Source organism: Spea bombifrons, chromosome 4 (assembly GCF_027358695.1).
Source record: "Spea bombifrons isolate aSpeBom1 chromosome 4, aSpeBom1.2.pri, whole genome shotgun sequence".
In the NCBI taxonomy this organism is placed as follows: Eukaryota; Metazoa; Chordata; class Amphibia; order Anura; family Pelobatidae; genus Spea; species Spea bombifrons.
This window is the reverse complement of record NC_071090.1, coordinates 84,940,060-84,961,159: the sequence shown is the minus strand read 5'-3', so window position 1 is coordinate 84,961,159 and position 21,100 is coordinate 84,940,060. Positions and strand designations below refer to the sequence as shown.

At 38.7% G+C, this 21,100-nt stretch overlaps 1 protein-coding gene across 6 annotated transcripts in view; it reads left to right on the top strand.

Moving 5' to 3' along the window:
- The first annotated feature begins 5,332 nt into the window (after positions 1-5,332).
- The window catches only part of CRTC3 (CREB regulated transcription coactivator 3), a 51,623-nt gene continuing 35,855 nt past the window's right edge, over positions 5,333-21,100 (top strand). For all 6 annotated transcript variants that reach the window (XM_053461924.1, XM_053461923.1, XM_053461922.1 and 3 more), the window contains exons 1-2: positions 5,333-5,835; positions 11,993-12,103. In XM_053461924.1, coding sequence (XP_053317899.1) covers positions 5,704-5,835; positions 11,993-12,103 — 243 coding nt within the window. In that variant the 5' untranslated portion in view covers positions 5,333-5,703. The remainder of the gene's footprint in view (positions 5,836-11,992; positions 12,104-21,100) is intronic.

Here is a 21,100-nt window from a genome sequence, read left to right as displayed (position 1 = left end):
TTTTTTTTTCAAATAAAGTAAAACCATATTTATCAAGTATATACTAAGCTTATATTGGAGCTTTTAGGTTTAAAGCTGCAAATTCAATTATTTCTTCTAATTATGAGGCTGTTTCTGATTGGTTAGTTGGTATGACTATCCTGGCTGATTTGCAAATGCCGAGAGTGTAGTAGGTGGAAGCATGTCCCCTACACAAGTTTAGCCCATTGGCACCCTCCTCAGGAGTCTACATTGGTGCCTATATTACCTTGTTACTGTGTGTATGGGATTTAATACATTATATATGTATTCTCATGTAATTAATCCATAGCAACAAAGGAGCTAGACTTCAAGGATGGAGCTATTGACAGCCAATGTAGAATTTGTAGACAGGATGTTGATTTTACACTTTCATCATTATTGGGACTTTCCTAGCTGTAACTATAGCTGATACTATTGTTACAATACTGTATCGGACTCAAGGCGTATTCTCTTTCAATTATGAATTAATGCATAATGCTATCAGCTACATCTTAGTTTTAGTCCCTTACACACTTAAGTGTCCAGAAATAATATTTTTATTTTGCCCAATGCCACGTTTTTTCTTCTTCTAGACCTTATTGGGTTCCTTTGTTTGTTTGACAGATCCTGTGCTTATGGTAAATCATAGGTATAGCAGAGTTAAACGGAAGAGTTTATATACACGTATATATATATATTAAAATTATAAATTGATTCAAAATGTTTTATTATAATTAGCATTTAACACTTATTCATCCAGATACACAATAAAAAATCAAGGAGAAAGGCAGACACATGACAAAAAAACATCCATTAATTTAAATAAGGAGGTGAATATACTGTACTGTGTAAAGTCCAAATTTTATATAACTATTAAAAAATGCATTTATAAAGATATATATGTAAATTTACATTCCGGAAGACAATGTGGCCTTGCACAGTGCACATATACACTGAATTAGGTGGGATGCAAATGGCACAGATATTGACCATTATTTAAGTTATCAAAACTGAATAAAAGAGGATACAATTATCTCAGAGAGATATTAACTGTCAGAAGAGCATGTGCTTAAGAATTGTGCTTTTATGTGCTATATATGAAATGCTTTTGAGCACAAGCTATGAACTGTATACATCATAGGTGTTTTTAATTACAGGAAAATTATAATACATTGGCTTTTGATTGTTTAATACCACAATTATAGGATTAGCAATAAGTATGTTTCCCTTAGGTTATTATATACTGCAGATCATTAAACGTCAGGGCTTTTTCTCTAATTGTAAGAACTATTTCAAAACTATTGCTTTTTCATAAATATGCTTTCTTCCAAATTTTACTTTTATATATTTATTTGTTTCTGCAAATAATAGGAATCAATGTCATGAGCTTCAGTTAAACACCTACAGTTCTGCTTTCATGTATGCAGATTGGAATGACTGCTTACATCTGTATTTTTGAATAGCTAAATAAAAAGAGAATTTATATTTTTGTGTGTTTTCTTTACGGTGCACATCACTGTATAAACAATATAATGGTTAGTTGAGATCATAATATATGTCACCGGGAGCCATATGTATAATGCAGGGCCAGCTTAGTCCTTCTTACAGGAGAAGTGGAATTGGCCCCTTCATAATGTGCAGTAGAAGGAAGCTAAAATGTTCACCTCATATGAAAAATTACTGGTGCTTAGGTGCGTGATTTGTTTGGCACACCACGCATCTCTCACATGAGATGCTAACACATTAACACACACACGCACGCTCTAAAGCTGTATAATAACCCATGCACCCACTTAAACACCATATGCCAGGGCCAGGCTACTACCAGGATAACGGGAGATTTCCCGGCCGGTCAATCGGTTTGGAGAATTCTTGGACCACAATGAAGGCTTTGTACACAATGGAGGCTGGGAGCGACAACATATGCATTGTTCTTTGGTAAGGCTGTCTGGGATATTAAACTGTTTTAACTGTGAAATGGTCCCGTAGATATTCTGTGACCTCAAAACTGAGATTAAGAAAGTGATATTTATCTGCACTAAAGGGATTGGATTACACATTTCAGCATACAGTAGTGCCAGTGCTTCTATGTTTTCATGTTCGCATTTACACTTTAAATGGCACTAGAGCTGTATAGTTTCAATGCCAAAATAATAAAAGGTCAGCAGTAAGAATACATGAGAGGAAAAAGGTTGGCGTTCACCCACTCTAGAAAAGCATTGTTTAAAGTAAAGATTAAAAAAATAACACAAATTATGGAAATAAGGTTATTCCTGTTTTACTTTTACAAGGATAAAAAACCACATTAACACATAACTAGCGCTATTAAAGGGTCACCCCAGCCATCTTATGCACTATAAAGGGACTTCTCAGCTATCATATGCTTTAAATTTACTTGATAATCCCCTTGCAAATTCATGAAGAGGCTTTGCAGAATCCCTGCATTTGCATTTGCACTTCCCTGTACCCCAACTATTTTCCAGGCAGGAGATGTGTTCAACCGTACCACCTGACATACATTTTCCTACCACTGGTTGGTTTATGTTACCAGTCAGCAACAGGAAATATCATTACAAGCAGAAAAGGTGGGAAGATGCACCCCTTCAGCTCACCCTAACATAAGTACATGTTTCCTTTTACTTACAAAGTACCTTTACATGCAAAGTTTGTGTAGGCAACTCATGAAACACTGGAGTGCCCCTTGAACGCCTAGAAATGTTTGAAATAATGATGGAAAGCTAGATTTGGCTTCTTCTTTATGGCAGATACAATTATGTCAGAAACATTGCAAGTCCTACAAAAGTACTACAGTTTGGAAATCCACTACATATGAGCCAGCTAGCCTGGCCCTATCACATACAGTATCTCACAAAAGTGAGTACACCCCTCACATTTTTGTAAATATATATTTTCATGTGACAACACTGAAGAAATGACACTCTGCTACAATGTAAAGTAGTGAGTGTACAGCCCGTATAACACTGTAAATGTGCTGTCCCATCAATATAACACAACACACAGCCATTAGTGTCAACCCAAAGTGTCAATATTTTGTGTGGCCACCATTATTTTCCAGCAGACCAATTTGATGCAGTGTGCGGCGTATGGTCTGAGCACTGACGGGCTGAACCCCCACCCCTTCAACCTCTGCAGAAATGCTGGCAGCACTCATGTGTCTATTTCCCAAAGACAACCTCTGGATATGATATAAGATATAATAAAATATTTACAAAAATGTGAGGGGTGTACTCACTTTTGTGAGATACTGTACATGTTGAGAAGGCAATAAATGTTTTTAGTGAAATGAATAAGCATGCATGATCCTGCAAAGTTTTAGTTCCAAATATAGTTTTATATAGCGCCATCATATTCCGTAGCATTGTACAATGGGTAAACAGGATGTAACAAGTAGTGCATAGCTACTGGAAATATGAGCAAAGGTGGAAAGAAGGGATTAGAGTATACATTACATTTATTTATAAAGCACCGGCAGATTCCGCAGCGCTGTTACAGTCAGTAGAACAATTTCATATACTGCTCTTGCGAGCTTACAATCTAGTCGGTGGTTGAGGGGGAAGTGAGACAATAGGATGGGGACGAGTTGATCTGGTTCCAATGATGCTGTACACTTCCCTGAACAGGTGAGTTTTCAGAGAGGTTTTGAAAGTTGCGTTTGAGGCAGAAAGTCTGAATGGAATGGGGAAGGGAATTCCACAGGAGGCGTGTGGCGCGGGTGAAATCCAGCTTTCTGCAGTGGTAATTGGTATTTAGTTTCCCTTCAGTTCATAGGTATCCCTAAGGAGGTAAGTCTGTGGGATTCTCCGAAGGACCGAAGGCAGGGGGAAAGGCATAGGTGGTGGAGGGCATTCCAGAGGATAGGGGCAGCCTTTGAGAAATCATGTAAGCAAGCATGGGTACTAGAAATCTGACCACAGGACAAAGGTCATCAGATGAGCAGAGAGACCAGATAGGAGTACATTTGGAGATGTGTGAGGAGATGCAAGTAGGAAAACTGCTTCCAAGAGCTTTGAAATGCTGAAAAATACAGGCAGCCAGTGAAGAGACAGAGGGGAGAGGTGAGGAAGATAAGTCTGGCATCACCATTCATGGTGGATTGTAAAGGGGCTAGACTGGTATGAGAGAGACCAGCTCAGACGGAGTTACAATTGTCAAGACAGCAGATAATGAGGGCATTAACAAGAGCCTTAGCTGCATCGTATTAGAAAGGGGTGAATGCAGGCAATGTATAAAGATGAAACAGACTAAATGTGAGGCTGTTTCCTGTCACAAAGACAAGCCATGAGTTGGTATGTTGAAAACAATGTGCCCTCCTTCAGGTCCCAAATCTTTGTTTCATGTTTCTAAGTTTTCTTGGGTAAGCATGTATTTAAGTGTTCTACACTATGGCTAAATGTATCAATGCTGGCTCAAGCTAGATTTCTTGGAGCGAGTGTGACCAGGCTTTGGCTGAAGATGTTTTTTCACTTATGGCAATTTTATGACTGTCCAGTGTGAGTGAAGTGATGAGTTTATACATATGAAGGGTGACACTTTCTACATGCTGGTAATAAATTCATATGATCTGTCCTGGAAAACATGGCAGACACCATACATGTCTAACTTGCCAGTGCTTTGGACTGCTTTCTCACCTTCACTCAAATGCATTGTATGTTAACAACATAATTTGCAAAAGTACACTTTGTAAATAAAATACAACATTCTCCATCATAATGCCCCACTCAATATATAAGGATTAATATTCCAACATTGCACATGCCGGAAGGACACTTGTTGTGGTGTGGTTACATGTGTGACATGAGGTAGGGCTATACCAAGACTTTAGATGTTTTTTAAGCTCCACAATAGTGATTTATATAATGAATGCATTTAGAACAGAATATTAGAATAACATATTTTGGTTATATATATATATCTATATGTATCTTTAGTGAGACTCGTGAAGACGAAAAGATAGGATGTAAGGGGTTTGTGCGTCAGAGGGACGCTGAAGCAAGTAAAATGCAGCAGTAGGACCACGTCTCTCGCCGCACCTCCTAAAAGCAAAGTAATGGGTCTCTATTGCTAGTAGTTGAAATGCTGAGGGCCACGCGAGAAGGAGGCTGGCTTGCCCGCAGTTTACTGTCTGTAAGGGAGGGAGGCTAGGACTGGGTTGGTTTTCGTCATTAATGGAGGCTCGGTGGGCGGTCCTTGCTGCCATGGGTGGCCAGTGAGTTGGCCTATGTCGCACATAGAGAGAGTCAGCGAGTGAGTTTATCTCGTAGGACGGCACGGTGCTTCTTCTTTAACGGAGGGAGGCTCGGTGGTCGTGGGCGGGTCTACATCGAGGAGGGAAGTTGAGCTCTGTGTCGCTGGCTGCAGGTTTCCTCTGGAGCTGTCGTCGGGCCCCATCACTGGAACCATCCGGTTGTTCGCGGACAGCGACAGCTCTGTTGATATCTTCGGAAGGGGGAGGGTCGGAACCTTTCGCCCGCTCGGGATTTAGCCCCGCCTGGATGGCCTCCCTTCAGGGTGCAAACTGGGCCTCTCCTAACCCCTAACGCTCCGGAAGGGGGCAGTAGCCGAACCCGGACTGCATGACAGGCTGAGCAGAACCGGTCCCGTAGGGACTGTACCAGCCGAGGCTGTGTCGGACCCCCCTTTAAACGCTTTCTCCGGGACGGAGAGACGGCCGAGGCCTGCGCCATGGCTTCTTCCCCGGCCTCCAGCAGCTCCAATCCGCGGAAGTTCAGCGAGAAGATTGCCTTGCACAACCAGAAACAGGCCGAGGAGACACGGGCCTTTGATGAGCTCATGAGCGACCTGACAATGTCCCGGGTGAGAACCGGCCCACTGACAGCTGGGCCCCAGCAGGGCACAACAAGTGGTTAAATCCAGGGCATTCCCAGAAACAAGGAGACTTGTATATGTCAGACCTAATGCTGTATTCCTAGAAAGACGAGAGCTATTTATGCAGTGACAGCCGCAGCTCGGAGTATACCATTATCAAAGAAGTGTCTGTGTTCGCATAACTGCTCAAACTTTAATTAAAGATAATTACAGTGGTTTGGGGTAAAATCTGGGGGATTTAGCTTTAAACCTGAAGTGGCAGCCAAGGGGTTAATATTGTTTTGGTACATCCTGCAGCCAAAAACAAGGAAGGCGCCCCCCCTCCCTTTCCCCCTCTGTGTAGGGTTACAGTATCTTTCTCCAAAATGAATAAGACTCAGGCTTTGTGTAAAAGAAGTGTCTGCGCAGGCTATTCCCTCTCGCGCTTTTTGTTTCCATTGGAGAAACTTGCGTCTGTCGTCTCATCCAGCCCTTAAGAGCGCTGTTGACGCACTGAAGATGTCCAAAGTTTAATGGACTCACAGTTATCGATGTACTTTAACGTAGTACCTCGTATGAGCGAAAGCACGTCGCTTCTGTTAGAGTGCAGAGATTACACTTTAGTAAATCCCAGTCTGGTGTTTTTTTTTCTTTTTCTGATAAAGCAGTGAATTAGGTAAAGGAGAGAGTTTTATGATGCCTTGTTTCTAAATTACACACAGGGTTTATTCATTAAAGGGAAAGTTGTCGGAAGAGCTGGGCACGAGAGTTGTGGTTTCAGTGCCTTCGCTTTGCTATTTGTTATGAAGGGCCAACCAGTTCGGCCCTGCATAATCCAGTGGGTGAGGAGATTTGGAGAATTCATGCGTTAATTGGGTATTTTTAGAGGACCAACCAAGTTCTTCCTGGAGCAGAAGCTCTCTGCAGTTGGCCCTTCATATTGAATGGTTCACTCTAGGAGTTGAAACCAAAACTCTTCCTTAAGATGACTTTGGTCATTTTGACTTGCCTTTGGTAGTCTGAAAACATAGTCTTTGTGATAGTTCTAATTTTTGTGTTTGTTGGAAAGCTGTCAGCGACAGGTCGCGTACTCTGTGTCGTTGTGTATATATTTGGGGGGTTACAATTTCTAAACTTCCAGTGTGTTGCGAACAACAGGAAAAAGTATTTCCTCGTAAGAAGTTACGATTTCCTCAGTTACTACAAACCTGCGCTTCCTTGAATGATGGTTTTGTGTACTAGTGAGTAATTGTAAATATATAATGTATGTGTGTGTGTTCAGTTGATTGGTCTGCTAGTGTGTGTTAGTAATAGCTTGACACCTGGAGTTAGTCGCTGACCGGTAGTCATTTAAGCATCCAGTCCCCTCTTTGGACGTTTCCTTTGCCAGCATGCTTTTATTGACCTAATAAAGAGGTCACCATGCATGGTTTGTACTCTGTATTACAGCAGCGTGGCATAGCGAAGCTTGCTTGTCTCATAATGTGGTGTGTGTCCATGATGACACTTACCCAGTTTTGCGATTAGATCACTCTTGCATAACCTGCGTAAAGGTTAGATGATTCTCAATGCGTTTGGCATCGTCTGGCTTTATGTTTTCCGAGTTGTGAAATCCAAGCATTCTTTATAAAGGGTTCAGTAGTGTTCCCCTGGACAGGCCAGCCTTAGTTAGATTATAAGTACGTCCGTATCGTTTTTAAATAGTGAACTGTGTTAAAATGCTACTTGATTGACTTTATTCCAAGAATGTTTATTTCATACACTTGGTATACTGCGCGGCCGCTCAGAACAATCAGCCGTGTAAGCAAGCAAATAGCAGCATAACGTGTACAATGGATAAAAAAACAAAAACATTATACCTAAAAATCTTTATATAGCTTTAAAATATACGTCTGTAATGCAATGTAACCTATCGACACAAAATATAGTACATGGGGCAGCGCTAACCAATGCAATAATATGGGATTGTTGCAGAAAAGACACCTGGACACTGGTGGGTAGATGAAAATGTGGGGCAGGAGGAATGGGTTCTGGCAAAAGTCCAAGGGCTCGGAGTCTGCTGGGAATTAGTTCTCCTCGAGGCTGTCGGTGACAGAGTAGTGTTTAAATTGTCCTTTTAACGCTCCTAATTGAACTCTGAGTATTTAAGTTACCCCTAGTTTGTTTGTCGTGCGTATAAATTGTGTTGTAATTGTTTCAAATATTTTGATGGGTAAAGCCCGCTCTCCCTGTGATCATTACATAAAGGAAACAAAGCGTTGGAAATAAAAATGATTGTAACATCCCGGATCCCGAGGGATTATTGGGAGGGGATGCTAATGAATGTTTCTGTGGATTGGCACTGATTTGTGCGTTTAATGAGTCCCCTGAGCGTTCGTGCATTGAGGGTGTGGAGTTGAAATAGGATATGTCACCTTTAAGTTTCCTGCTAAAAGGGCTTATAAGATCAGCTCACCTACTTTTTTTTTCAATCCTTCTGTCATTAGCACAACCGTGTAGGTAAACCGTCTACTTTTCTGAATGTGTAATTCACATTTTATGGCTCGCAGGTTTTTTAAATGACATTTCTCATTACTCATGAGCTGTTGAAGTGACACCATTTGTCAAGAATCATAATCACTTTTTCAGACATAAACTCTCATGGCGCATTCATCTTAATTGAACAATGCAGAAGAAGGTTATCCAGGGCTTGAAAAATCCCAGTAGCCAGGTGACCATGGCTCCTATATTTTTACATCTGGCTCCTAACTTTTTATATTGCTCTCTTTTTCTTTCACATTCCTAGCCAATCCAAGCAGGTTTCTCATTTTGGGCTGGCTCCCAACTACTACACCAATTTGTCAAGGCCTGATTTAGATATTAACCTCTATGATGTGTTTGGTCTGCTGTCATTAGCTTTTTATGTTTGCAGCTGTTAATGCTGATGGCTGCCATCTTGTATATTAAACGCACTACTATTTGGCCAGCTTGTTTTGCCTTGTCACTCTTTTCCAGCAACTGTTTTTAATTCAGTGGCTCATATATTGTTGTGTATGGATCACAGGTGGCCCCCTGGGATACTTCAAAGATATCCTCAAAATGATAGAAGGATCTATTTTCTAACGGAAGGGTTGTGGTTTTGAACGATTTGCCTTCAGTATTCTTTATGAAGGGCCAACGGTAGCAAGTTGCTGCAGCAAGTTTGTAAGATGGCCTTCATAATCTAATGTGTAAAATTTTAAAGCGTTAACACAAGGCCAACCAAGCTTTTCGGCAGCAGAAGCTCCCTGGGGGTTGGTCCTTCATATCATATAGTGAAGAAGATGAAACATGGTGGCCCTGTCAACTCAACTGTACTGTTAGTAAATAACCCCAGTGTGAAAGATTGCATGCGTCATTGAGAAGAAAAAAATATATATACATACTTGAAGTAATAAGTGGTATCGGGAGGGCAAAGTTTATTTACTTCCATTTTTCAAGATATTTTATAGGAATTTATTTTATCATGGTTGCACAGAGGATGTCTCTAACATAATTATGTCGGAGCTGATATCGGCTTTTTATACAGCTTCCTGTTGCTTCATTTTTAGAACTAAATGGCATCAGATAATATTTAAGTGCCTCTCAGTAGTTTTGTTTTCAAACTTTAAATTGAAGTTGCTTTTGTGCTTTGGACTAAATTCTACGTAAATTGGGACTGCTCAATATGTTTGTGTTGTGTTTTATTGCGTTTTTCACCTGGCCCTCCTTGGCTCAGCAGCAGTGTATAAAATCTAGCTTGTGGAAACGTGTTGGTATATTCCACGTGCTACAACTTGGGGAAATTTGTGTGATGTGTGATGCTTATATTATAATGTTTGAGTATCAAAGCCAAAATTGCATCAGTTTGCATATATTTACTGTACTTTTCCAGGGAATAGTGAGTAAAACCTGTCGTTGCCTAAAACCTGGGTTACTGGAGACTAAGACGCCAAAAATCCATGTTTTGAATGATTCTATGCAGTCTCCTTACAATGATTACAAAGTTTATAACATATAAGTGATAGTTTCTTTTGTAAGTAACATTGCTTTTGAAAACATACAAGCCAATAACTACAATGCACGTAGAAACTCTCGACCCACACTTTTAATTTTGGAATGAATGTAATGTAATACATCTAATACTTGTAATACATCCTCTCACCCCCCCCCATTATTAATATATTATAATTTAGAATGTTTAATAGCACTGCATACATTCTTGTGTGAAAAAGCATGTATAACTTTTGTGTAATTGTGGCCATTATTAAATTGCTTGCCACTTGTGTGGGAGGAGGGGCTGCTCAACCCTAAGATTTGGTCAGAATCTGCTAATACGCACAGCAAAAAAATATACAGAAAGGGGAGCCCAGAACCTAAAACTTTTTATGCATAAAAGGCTTACACATTCGGATTCAGCGGCAACCTGGGAATCTGAAACTTTGTTGCCGTGCTTATGTGTAGGTTCTGACCAAACCTTGGGGTTGAACAGCCCCATCTGCCACACAGGTGCCTCATTAATGGTGTCCAGAGAAGGCTTTACATTGCATGAGAGTCTGTTTTAAAATGCACTTCAGTCCCACAGATTCAGCTCATTGTTAAGCAATATAACTTTGAAAAACTAGAAAAGACTTGCCTAGCTTGGGGTACTTTGACGTAGTGGCGGGCTGAGCAGTTTATGGCCATATAGTATGACGGAATCCCCAGTGATATTTTTTGAATGGCAAGTGCTAAATTCTTGCTTTGATTTGTGCAGTTGATTGTGCAATCTGACAATCTTCTTTTTTTTTTTTGTTTAACTGTAGTATTACATTTTTTTTGTGCTACTTTAGCGTGTTGTCTTCCTGAACTTTATCATAAAAAAAGATTAAACAAAAGATTACTTTATATTTAATTTTGACATACAAATAAAATGTATTTACTTTTTAATCCTTTAAACGATATACACATGTCCGAAAACCAATATTCTGCTTCCTTTCTTAGCACTTTTAGCAAATGTGATCAAGGTGTGATTGAAACGCCTCATTGGGAACGCCTCTCATTTTCTTGAAAATGCGTATTTTGGCATCCAACCATGACCGTTCAATCGCTTACGTGTTTACTCCTCTCGCTGGATCCACATCATTTTCTTGACGGTTCACCGTAAAATGGCTGTAACTGATGGAATTTAGATTCCCATATGCAGGTCATTCGTGGAATGAATTACTGAACCTGTTTCACATTCATGGCGAATGATTGGTTTTAGAGTGTTTCTGTCACACTGCTGCACATAAAAATATCAACAACCTTAGCCTTGCTTCAGACTGAAAACCTTCAGCCGGTCAATTCTACGTCCATAGTTCCTGTTTTTTTTTTTTTTGTTTTTTTTTAACCCCTTAAGGACAATGGGCGGTCCCTAAGCCCATTGAAAACAATGCATTTTGAGCCCGTACATGGGTATTTCTGTTACAAGAAAGAACACCAGTTCTAAAACTCAGGTTGCGGTGTAACTTGTTTATATCCGTATAATGGAAAAATGCATTTCTTTTTTGAACAGAAAGTTTGGCGCCCTTCTATGACCACATTGTAGTACACGTCCTTATTCCCCACCTCTGTCACGTTTTCTTTTTTTCTTTTGTATGACTGCCACGTCGATGACCAGGCTCTGCGTTTTGTGGTGCATCCAGAAGACCGTATTCACGTAAAACCGCGCAGATGATAGATTTATGGAAATCTCTTAACGTTCTAGCAGGGTTATACTGCACTTCTTACTGGTGCTGGACAGAATGCACTGCAGTCTAACTGTAGACCACAGATTACAGGTAGACTGCACGCTGAATTAGCACCCATTTTTTTTCCATGTAATCCATTTAAAGGCTGAAAAGCCTGGGATCTTTAAAGAGTAATCTTTCTTGCGCAGTAGGAGATGGCTTAAAATTTGCTGTGCATTTATTGGAATTTTGCTGTGCATTTAAGACAAATTAAAAATAATAATAATAATAATAATAAAATATATATATATATATATATATATTTTTATAATATATATGTATATATAATATATATGTGTATATGTAGAGCTGGTTACCTGTCAGCTCCATTTAACGAATCCTGTATATGTATTTTGGAGGTTTAGACCTCTCCATTGATCTGTATGTATTTTTAGACTCTCCGTCTTTGCTTTTTGCAGGTGCAGTTCCAGAAGCTCCAACAGTTGCGACTTGCACAATCCAGGGCTCAGTATTATGGTGGCTCTCTGCCAAACGTAAACCAGATCAGCAGCAGCCCCAATGATTTCCAGGTAAGACTTTTCATGTCCCTCTAGCTTTTTGAGCTGTGTCGAGGATTTTTCTTGACCTTGCAACAGTTTGTGTCCAATATTTGTCCGATTAAATATGCTTTACGGAAAACAATAAGTTATTCAAAATTGTGTCGTCATATAGTGCGGGGTTTTTTTTTTTTCTCTGCATATTTCGTGATAAAGGATTTTGGAGTTGGGAGGTATGAAGGGTACCTTTTTTAACACACATACATTTCAGGGGAATGAATATGTGGGATCAAACATCTTAAAGTTTGCAACAAGAGTACATATTTGCCATGCAGCCATCAAAATGGTTTAAGTTTTTACTTTATTTAATGAATTGTTGAGATAGATATATATATATATATATATATATATATATATATATATATATATATATATATATATAACATTACAAGTAGACAGACATAATTTTCATTTTTACTGAAATTGGCCATTAAAATTGAGACCTGTGTTGTAGTGATGAAACACTGCCTGAATGACTTGAGGTCATTTTTGGTCAATTTCTAGCTAAATGGATGACTCTGATAAGAACACAAAACAAGCTGATGTTGCTCTTCTGTTTTACAAAATTTGCTCTGATAACAATATTGTCTTTTAGTCTATTTCGTGACATGGGTCAATAGTGAACCTCACGGCTCGCTGACTCTACAGATAATTGTTGATTGATGAGTTTTGGAAAGTAAAGCAAATTGTGTCCATTAAAATAACATGACATACAGTGTAGAAATTAGAGTTGTAAATGACTATTGTAACTGGAAACAGATGATTTTTAATGGAATATCTTCATAGGCATACAGCGGCCCTTTATCAGCAGCCATCACTCCTGTGTCCCAATGGCAGATTGTGTTCGCTAAGTTTAAAAGGCTAGCTGATCATTAGAAAACCCTTTTGCGGTTATGTCACAGCTAGAAATACCCTTGAAAACGGCTACCCCAAACATTTGATGCGTGTGTATATACACTTATATAATGTGTGTATATAATATGTGTTTAATATATATTGTATATGGGTAAATAGTAGTCATACTTGTGGAAATGTTCACCTGTGCATGAAAAAAACCCAGAACACAGTACATAAAATTGGACTAGGAAACAAGACACTGGTCCACAAAATATAGAACTATAAGATCACAAGTTCATGGCTCACTTCTACACAAGTATGCCATAAAATGTAATTCTGTAGGGGGTAACTTCACCCATACATTATTTGAAATTGTTCTTAATCCCCTCCACTCCCCATTGTCCGGCATTACACCAGTATAGAGAATGTAAGATAGCTGTAAGAATGGCTGTGGGTGAATGAATGTGCACCTGCAATCCTCTCTACAGAAGGCAGTATAGGCGCATGCGCATCTGCACTTCTGCAGCACCTCGGCAGCCTTCTTTGAAAATGCCAGAAGCTGACATTTTAGGAAGTAAATATTATTGTGTATGTGTAGTTTTTATATATTGTATATAATATACATGCATTGCTAGTGATTTCACAACCACAATATCGGTGTGTTTGTTTATGTAAGCTTTCTTGTATGGGCTATAGTCCAGCCTCCCTATTTTCTGAGAAACTCTATGCAGTGTTGCCTGGCATTGTGTAATAGTGTTCTGTACCAGTGTGTCACACACGTCACCCCTAGAATAACTGCTAATTCTAACCCCTGGGGTGAACTGTACTGGAATGGCGTGAGTTTGATCTTTTTTAGAACATGAATGTATACACGGTGACTTGGTTATCCTTTCTATAATGTTTCTTGAGTAACTGAGCATTGTGTGTGTGTGTGTGTGTGTGTGTGTTTTTTTTTTATTTATCAGTGACACACTGCTCAGATTGTAGGTAGATAAGGACTGTGAAGTAAGAGTGGTGACTTTAACACATAACTACATGTTTTGTTTCTAGTGAACATGATGTATATGTAATAGTATAAACGTGTTTGTGTCTTTTCTGTATGTGGCAATGTTATGATGAATCGGGTGGTTTTCTAAGCGAATTTGCATATATGATGGTCTCTGATAGGATAAGCGCATGAGTCTCCTTCCCAAGACCTTGCACCTGGACTGGTGGTTATTTAATAGAGAGCGTGGGAGAGCCCTTTTAAACATCTGCATCATTATTGGAAGCAGAGCAAGAAACTGATATTTCCATGTGGTTCTGTTATGTTATTTTTTTCTGAAGTATTTGGAAATAACATAGTAGATCCTAGGGGATCAGTGTACAGCAGATGTGTTTAAACTACAAGGGTTGATTATCAAATGAAACCGAATTGAGTTTTTGTTTTTCGATTACGAACAGAATGTTTTAAGATCCGAGTCTTAAAAGTTTAATTTGTTTTTACTATGAAGGTGCAGTTCAGACAAGCTAGTCGCTTGTTCTTCGTTTAACTTGTTTTTTTTTGTTTTTTTTTCTTCTCACTGGATTCCCTTTGCTCCTCCAAATGTGCCATGGTCACTAAAGAATTCAGCTGATTGTTCAAATTAGTTTATTCTGTTTGACAAGCAAACTGCACAGGATGCTTTGTTAATCCTAAAGACTGTTCTGTGACCTTGTTGTAAAGGCCGAAGCTCGTTAAGTTGTCAGTGTTCCTACTGATGTTACTTCAATTCCTTTGCAGATTAATTGGTAAATTGACATACAGATAGGCTGCGTGTTTGATCGCCGTTTCATTTAACGAATTCATCATTGAATTCCTGGGTTGATGTTAGTTGGATGTTGGGTTCCAAGTGACTTTGATCCGTTTGGCACATGCTGGCAATGCCAAATAGAGATTTCATGGTTCAGTTAAAGGAGCTGTCCCACTCAGACAAAAGATTAATTAAGCTCTTTTAGAACATTAAGCGATTTATACCGTAGCAAGTCTGCAGCTTCATTCTTTTAGGAAAGAGCTGATCGCGTAATAACAAACACTTTTTCGAAGCTTTCATAGTTTCTGTAGCAAAGCAAACAAAGATCAATGTGTCCTTTTTTTGTTTTACATGACAATCGTAGCATCCCATATTAAATAATGAATGAGGCAAAGATGTTAATTGATTAAAGACGTTGTTTGGACTTTCAGCAGTAATAGAAATTACATTTCTAATGTTAAGATTTAACAGGATAGGTGGTTTAGTCGTGGAGTATTACATCTATACACCCGCAAACAATCTTCTCAACTAACTCAGCGGTAATGGAAAGACTTCAGTGATTCAACAAAATACTTAAATAATAGTTGGGGAAAATAGGATGAATAAGATGTGGAAAATTTAAAAGTGCGCTTCAATCACCTTTTCCAAATCTTATGCTTTACAGTTATTGTGTATACAGGTTAATGTATGTATGTATTTAGAACCCACCTTATATGTATACCATGGGGCAGTCATCTTAAAGAGGGGAGGTGGAGGAATGCAGAATCCCTGACTGTATTTACAAGGGGGGAACACAATAACTGAAATCCCTAATTGTATTTACAAGGGGGGGACGCAATAATTGAAATGCACCACTTAGCGATCATATGCTTTAACTTGCATACAATGGCTCGTGTTTTTCGCTTAAGCTTTCGGTTCTCAAGATCTGCATTATTATTACTCCCGTTCTTATCTATTCCCTCTTAAGTTGCTGACTGCAGCATTGCAGTCTTAGGAAGAACTTCATGGCGTGAGATTAATCAGACAGGGCTGTCCACTCTGAGAGGCAGATCTCCGGTTCCATGATGTGACTTGTTACCTTTAACTACTTTTTAAAAAGACACTCTAGCCATCAAATATACTTTATGCTGAGTATTACTTCCAAAGTACTTTAATATGCATTGTTCTTTGGTGAGGCATTAAACCGTTCCTTTAATAAGGTGCCATTTATTTGCTTGGTGGTTAATGTGACAGGTGAAGGAAGCTGGTATCTCTGTCTCAACACAATCAAGCACTGTTTGGAGTGTCGATTTTATGTTGACTAATCAATTTAATATAGAATATTCTATAGATAATATGATTAATTGCTGAAACAGACCTGTCAGAAGCCTGGCCCTTTGACCAGGGGTGAGCGTATACCTTACAGTTTAGATAGGAACACACTGAACACATTGTTGTCGGACTATGAACAGAATAATAAAATGTCACTCTGGGTATGTTATAAACTATCCTGTCAGCACGTATGACATTTAGAAGAACACTTATTATATAGTTTAAAATGTCAAATATGTCATAGTACAGGAGTTTTCGGTTAACCATGTTAAAGGGATGGTGAATCCATTTGATGCGCTTTAATACACACCGTAAGATAACCGTGTCATCCCTTTATTTCCCCATATGCTTTTTCTGCTTTCCCTAAACCCCAGCTAAGTGTTGTGTTTGGCCGGACGCATGTCCATGGACTTGAAATGCTTGCTGACAGTCCGCTCCAGCACTGGCTTGGCAAAACCATGTGAGTTGGGGGGCTCTTTTCAGACTAAATAAATAGATAAAAGAAAGAGTCTAGATGATATTAAAAAACAAAAATCTTGGGTTTGAAACAGCAGATCAGAAGCTGATCCATGAGATGTTACTCTGGTCAAAATAAAGTAATCTCCAGCAAATAAAGCCAAAAGAATAAACACATAAGTGGGTATAATTGGACACTAAATATATACTTTTGGAGGATAAATATCCATGTTACAGCCTTGGGTCTCATATGTGGATTTTCAGATCTAAAGGCTAAACATCTAGTTTCAGCATGGAGAAAAATCAGTCCACACAATTACTTTTCTTTATTGGTTGTTGTGGGTGTGCCTCGAGGTGGAAACCTGATAAGCGTCACCAGGCCTGCTAAGGTTTGGGTTACAGTATGGCCTGATATGTTTAGTTTGGATATGACATCATAATGCATTTCCCTTCCCTAATCCCTCCCAGCCCCTTCTGGTTCCCTGCATTACATGGCAGTGTCTTTACCCCTTTGTCTTTCCCCAATGGGGTTCTTACTACTGTTACGCAGCATAATTTATTGTAAGGTACCGGTTCCTTTAATATGTTCAAATGTATGCTTGAAAAGCAAAGTGGATATATTCCAAGGAAACCATAGCGCACCTCTTTATTTAAGGTGCAGTTAGTAACCATAACAAAACTTTAAAGGGGGACTGTTGATATCAGAGCTTTCAGCATAAATAAAAAATTAAAAGCTGCATATAGCTTGTGTGTTTTTGTTTGGCAGTTGTCATTGTTAGAGTTTTGAAGATAATTAGTTTAAATGTTAACTTCATACATTATTCATCTGTGTAAATAAATAATAATAAAAAAGGGCTTTAAGAAAATGCTACACAATAGAAACTTTAAGATGTGAATTCCAGAAATAATTTCCAGCTGCTGTACTGCTTGTAAATCAACGAACTGTAGATATCAACATTTATGAAGGATGCTCTTGGAAACTCCAGACTCTGCCTGTATTTGTAGAATTTGTCTTGCTCACTGTTTCTGAGGTCTTCTCTCATCTCATGGATTCATTAAGAAGCCTGTTATGTGGAGATATAGTTTGTAAAGCTAAAAATCTATGACCAAGTTTTCAAACCTAGTCCCCTTGATAGATAGATAGATAGATAGATAGATAGATAGATAGATAGAATGAAAGCTAGTTTCTCTTTTAAGAAGCCTTTATATAGTATAATGGACCAAGTCCTCAATAGCCAGTATTCCCAATACTCCCCATCACAATGTATCTGCCAGTGTTTATGGCTTAGAGCCTAGCCAGTAAATGTGCCGGGTGACTTGAGGGGAGCTGGCAACCCTCAGCCTGGGGGCAGATTCCAGCCAGATGGCAAGTAGTCATGGAGCCCAAGGTACATCCAGCAATGTCCAAGAAAAGAGAGATCTTGTGGGTGCCTTTTACAAAGTATGGAGTCATCAAAGTCTGAACCTAAGGAAAGTTCTTTAAATTAATACTCTTCCAAACATTCTACAACAGTCTAAAATATATATATATTTTTTCTTTAACTGTCTCTTTTTGGAAGTCCTGTACTTCTATAAGTTAAGACGCTTCTGTAAGCGAGGCTATTGTGTTCTGCTGCCATCAACAATCACATCACATCAAATTCAGAACTGAGAAACAAATGTACTAACTTGGCGTATCGTAACTGGATGAATGTTTAAAGAGTCGGTAAAGTTCTTTAAAGTTATGATTACAGTTAAGGAAGCAATTTATATCATAAGTAAGGTTTGCTGCATACTGGATCGCATTGTGTGAGTGTGTGTGGACACTGCCGGCACCTGTTACATCGGTGACCCGCTCTAATCGTCAGGACCGAGAGAAGACACGCTGCAGCATAGTGCTAGTTGCAAGTGTTATTTTAATGTGTGTTCCAAGTATCTGTTATCGTGTAAAGAAAGCTGGGTATGATGTGGTTTCCAGTACAGGGAAAAGGATTAATATTGCTGGTGCATGTAGACAAATCTTCAACTACAATCTATAGGATACTAAGTAAATAAACCTTAGCAGATCTGCATTTGCGCCGTTGCCAACCCTGGCAACTACATGCCGTGCAAGAGATGTGCTGGGCCGAACACATTTCATTTTGGGTGATTTGCTTACCGCCAATTGGCTCTGCTGCTTGCTCTGTTAACGCTCTGGACGGCTCTCGTGCACATGCGCGGAAAAACATTGATCGTTTAGAGGGGGCACCCTGGGGCCCTGGAGTGTCCCTTCAACAGTACTAGGAATACTGTTTCTAATGTAGCATTTAGTTATAAGAATGTTAAGTCCAGCAAGAGGTGACACAGCACTGTTCTGAGTGGGACCTGGAATGATACAAGCAGCAGCATGTATCCGCGCATACTTGTATTGTTAAATCAATATCGTGAGAATAATGTAACCAAATACCATTTCATCTGTAATAGTTATATTTTAGTATGGCTGGGGAGGGGAGTTCATTTTCGTATGTTGCTCTATTGACATTGTTTTATGCCACTACTTGCCATTACTATTGGCACCAAAATTAAATAAGAAATATATGACTGGTAGACTTTAAAAAGCCCAATATTGTTTAAATTACTAAGCACTATATATGAGAGTATGTTTTACCAGAGCATAGATGTACTTCTGTTTTGTTCTATCACTCTCCCTACAATTTCTTCCTGTCTCTTATCCCTTGACCAAACTATAATGCATATTTTATTCAAAGAACACGGCATGAAAAGTAAAATCATCCTTGTAAGCGTACACAACACTTCTCTTTCTATACAGATACCTAGGAACTGATAGACCGCTTCCCAGCCTCCTGAAAGCTGAATGCAATATCCTCAATTTCTTAAAGGATAGAACCATCTTCCAAGAAACCAAGAAAATATTTAATGTTTTGCTGCATATTTAGTGTGGCCTGCGGCACTCTTACCAAACTTTTATCAAATATAGATTTTATGATAAATACTAAATGTATTTTATTTACTTGCATTTTAGCGAATAGCCAATTAGTGTTAAGTCATGTGCTGTAATGTTGACAAAGCACATTAACTCTTTGCGAGGGCAGCTCCATATCCTGGAATTTCTGGGACAGTATTTTTAAAATGTCTCTTGAATTAAGAGTAGACAGATTCAGATCTCTGGGAATAACTGAATTTGGAAAAACAAGACTACTGGTTTATTGAAGCTGGAGGCCCTCGTCTGACCACTCCTCAAATCCTTTAATATTTTTACCGTTCTACAAGCAGCTCTTCATTTTCAGTTAAGCTTGTATAGCTTTTGTTAGTTTGACAAATCCCAGGAGCCAGGTAGTCATGGCTACTAGATGTGTGGGTAATTTTTTTTTTTTTTTTTTACACAACTGGCTTCTAGATTTTTATGCAGCTTCATTTGTTCTCTAAGGGTGTATCTTTCCCAAAATGAACTGGATGGCTCCAACCCTCTTTATAAAGTTATCCAGCACCAGTTTACAGATTACTGGGTTTTGAATTTGTTTTCTTGGGTTTATTTTTTGTAAAATACAAACTTTTTAGCCTAGATCATAATCCGTAATGCATAATATTTTGAAGTGTTCTTCTTGATTTCAGAATAGACGAATAGGGGTGGCATAATAAGACTTTCTTTTGCATTCTGTCAAATGTGTTGATGGTGACAATGTCGTAGTTTGAGGATGCTTTGCTGCGTCAGGAAGAAAATGTGAATTCTGTAGGGTTTCTTTAATATTGTGCTGCAGATTTAATAACAATCAGTGGCAAAATATTCACCAATGCAAAAGATCAGGTGGGGTCTTTACTTCAAGTGGGTTATCCCAAGTTTGGTTTTAGTTGCCATCCCTAAAAGCTCCACGGCTTAAACAGTTCAGTAAATAAACAAGTTAAACTATGTTGCTTTGTTTTACTTACTGTATACAGGTTACTGGAAATTTATTTTCAAAGATCACTGTTACTGGGTATAAGCAGTCAATGATAAGTACATTCTATTGGGTAAAAAAAATTAAAGTTAAACCTACATAAAAAGGCTAAAGTTAAAGGGTTTTTTTTTTTTTTTTGCATAATCCTAAGGGAGTAATTAGTTCTAATAACCTTCAAAGTTCAGTGTTTAGATAAGCCAGGTGTTATATAGTTTATGCGTTTTTATCCTTTAAAAAGGATCATTGATTGCTGTAATCTTTTTAGATACGTGTTTTGCAATTACGTTAATGCTGCTAAATGTCAATGCCCAACATCGAACTCTCCTTTAATGCAGTTTTTTGTGTACATTATATACATGTATGCAACATAACCAACGTTCCTGTACATTGCCGGTAGAATGAAATATCTTGTATGTAACTCAGAAATCCGATTTAAACTAAAGGCACAATTGGAAAACTTAGATTTTGTCTCTTGTCCGATTGTGATTCGCAGATTTGCAAACCGTTTACTCAAATATTGTGCTAAGCAACCGTTAAACTTCATAAATCAGCTGAAAACTGTAGACAGGTCCTGGGCAACTTCAAATAGATTATGGATTCCTTGTAGGGAGAGACAAAAGACAGAAAGTTATGAGTGGATCTTCAACAAGCTACATCCATTGCCTCTTGGAGACTGAAGA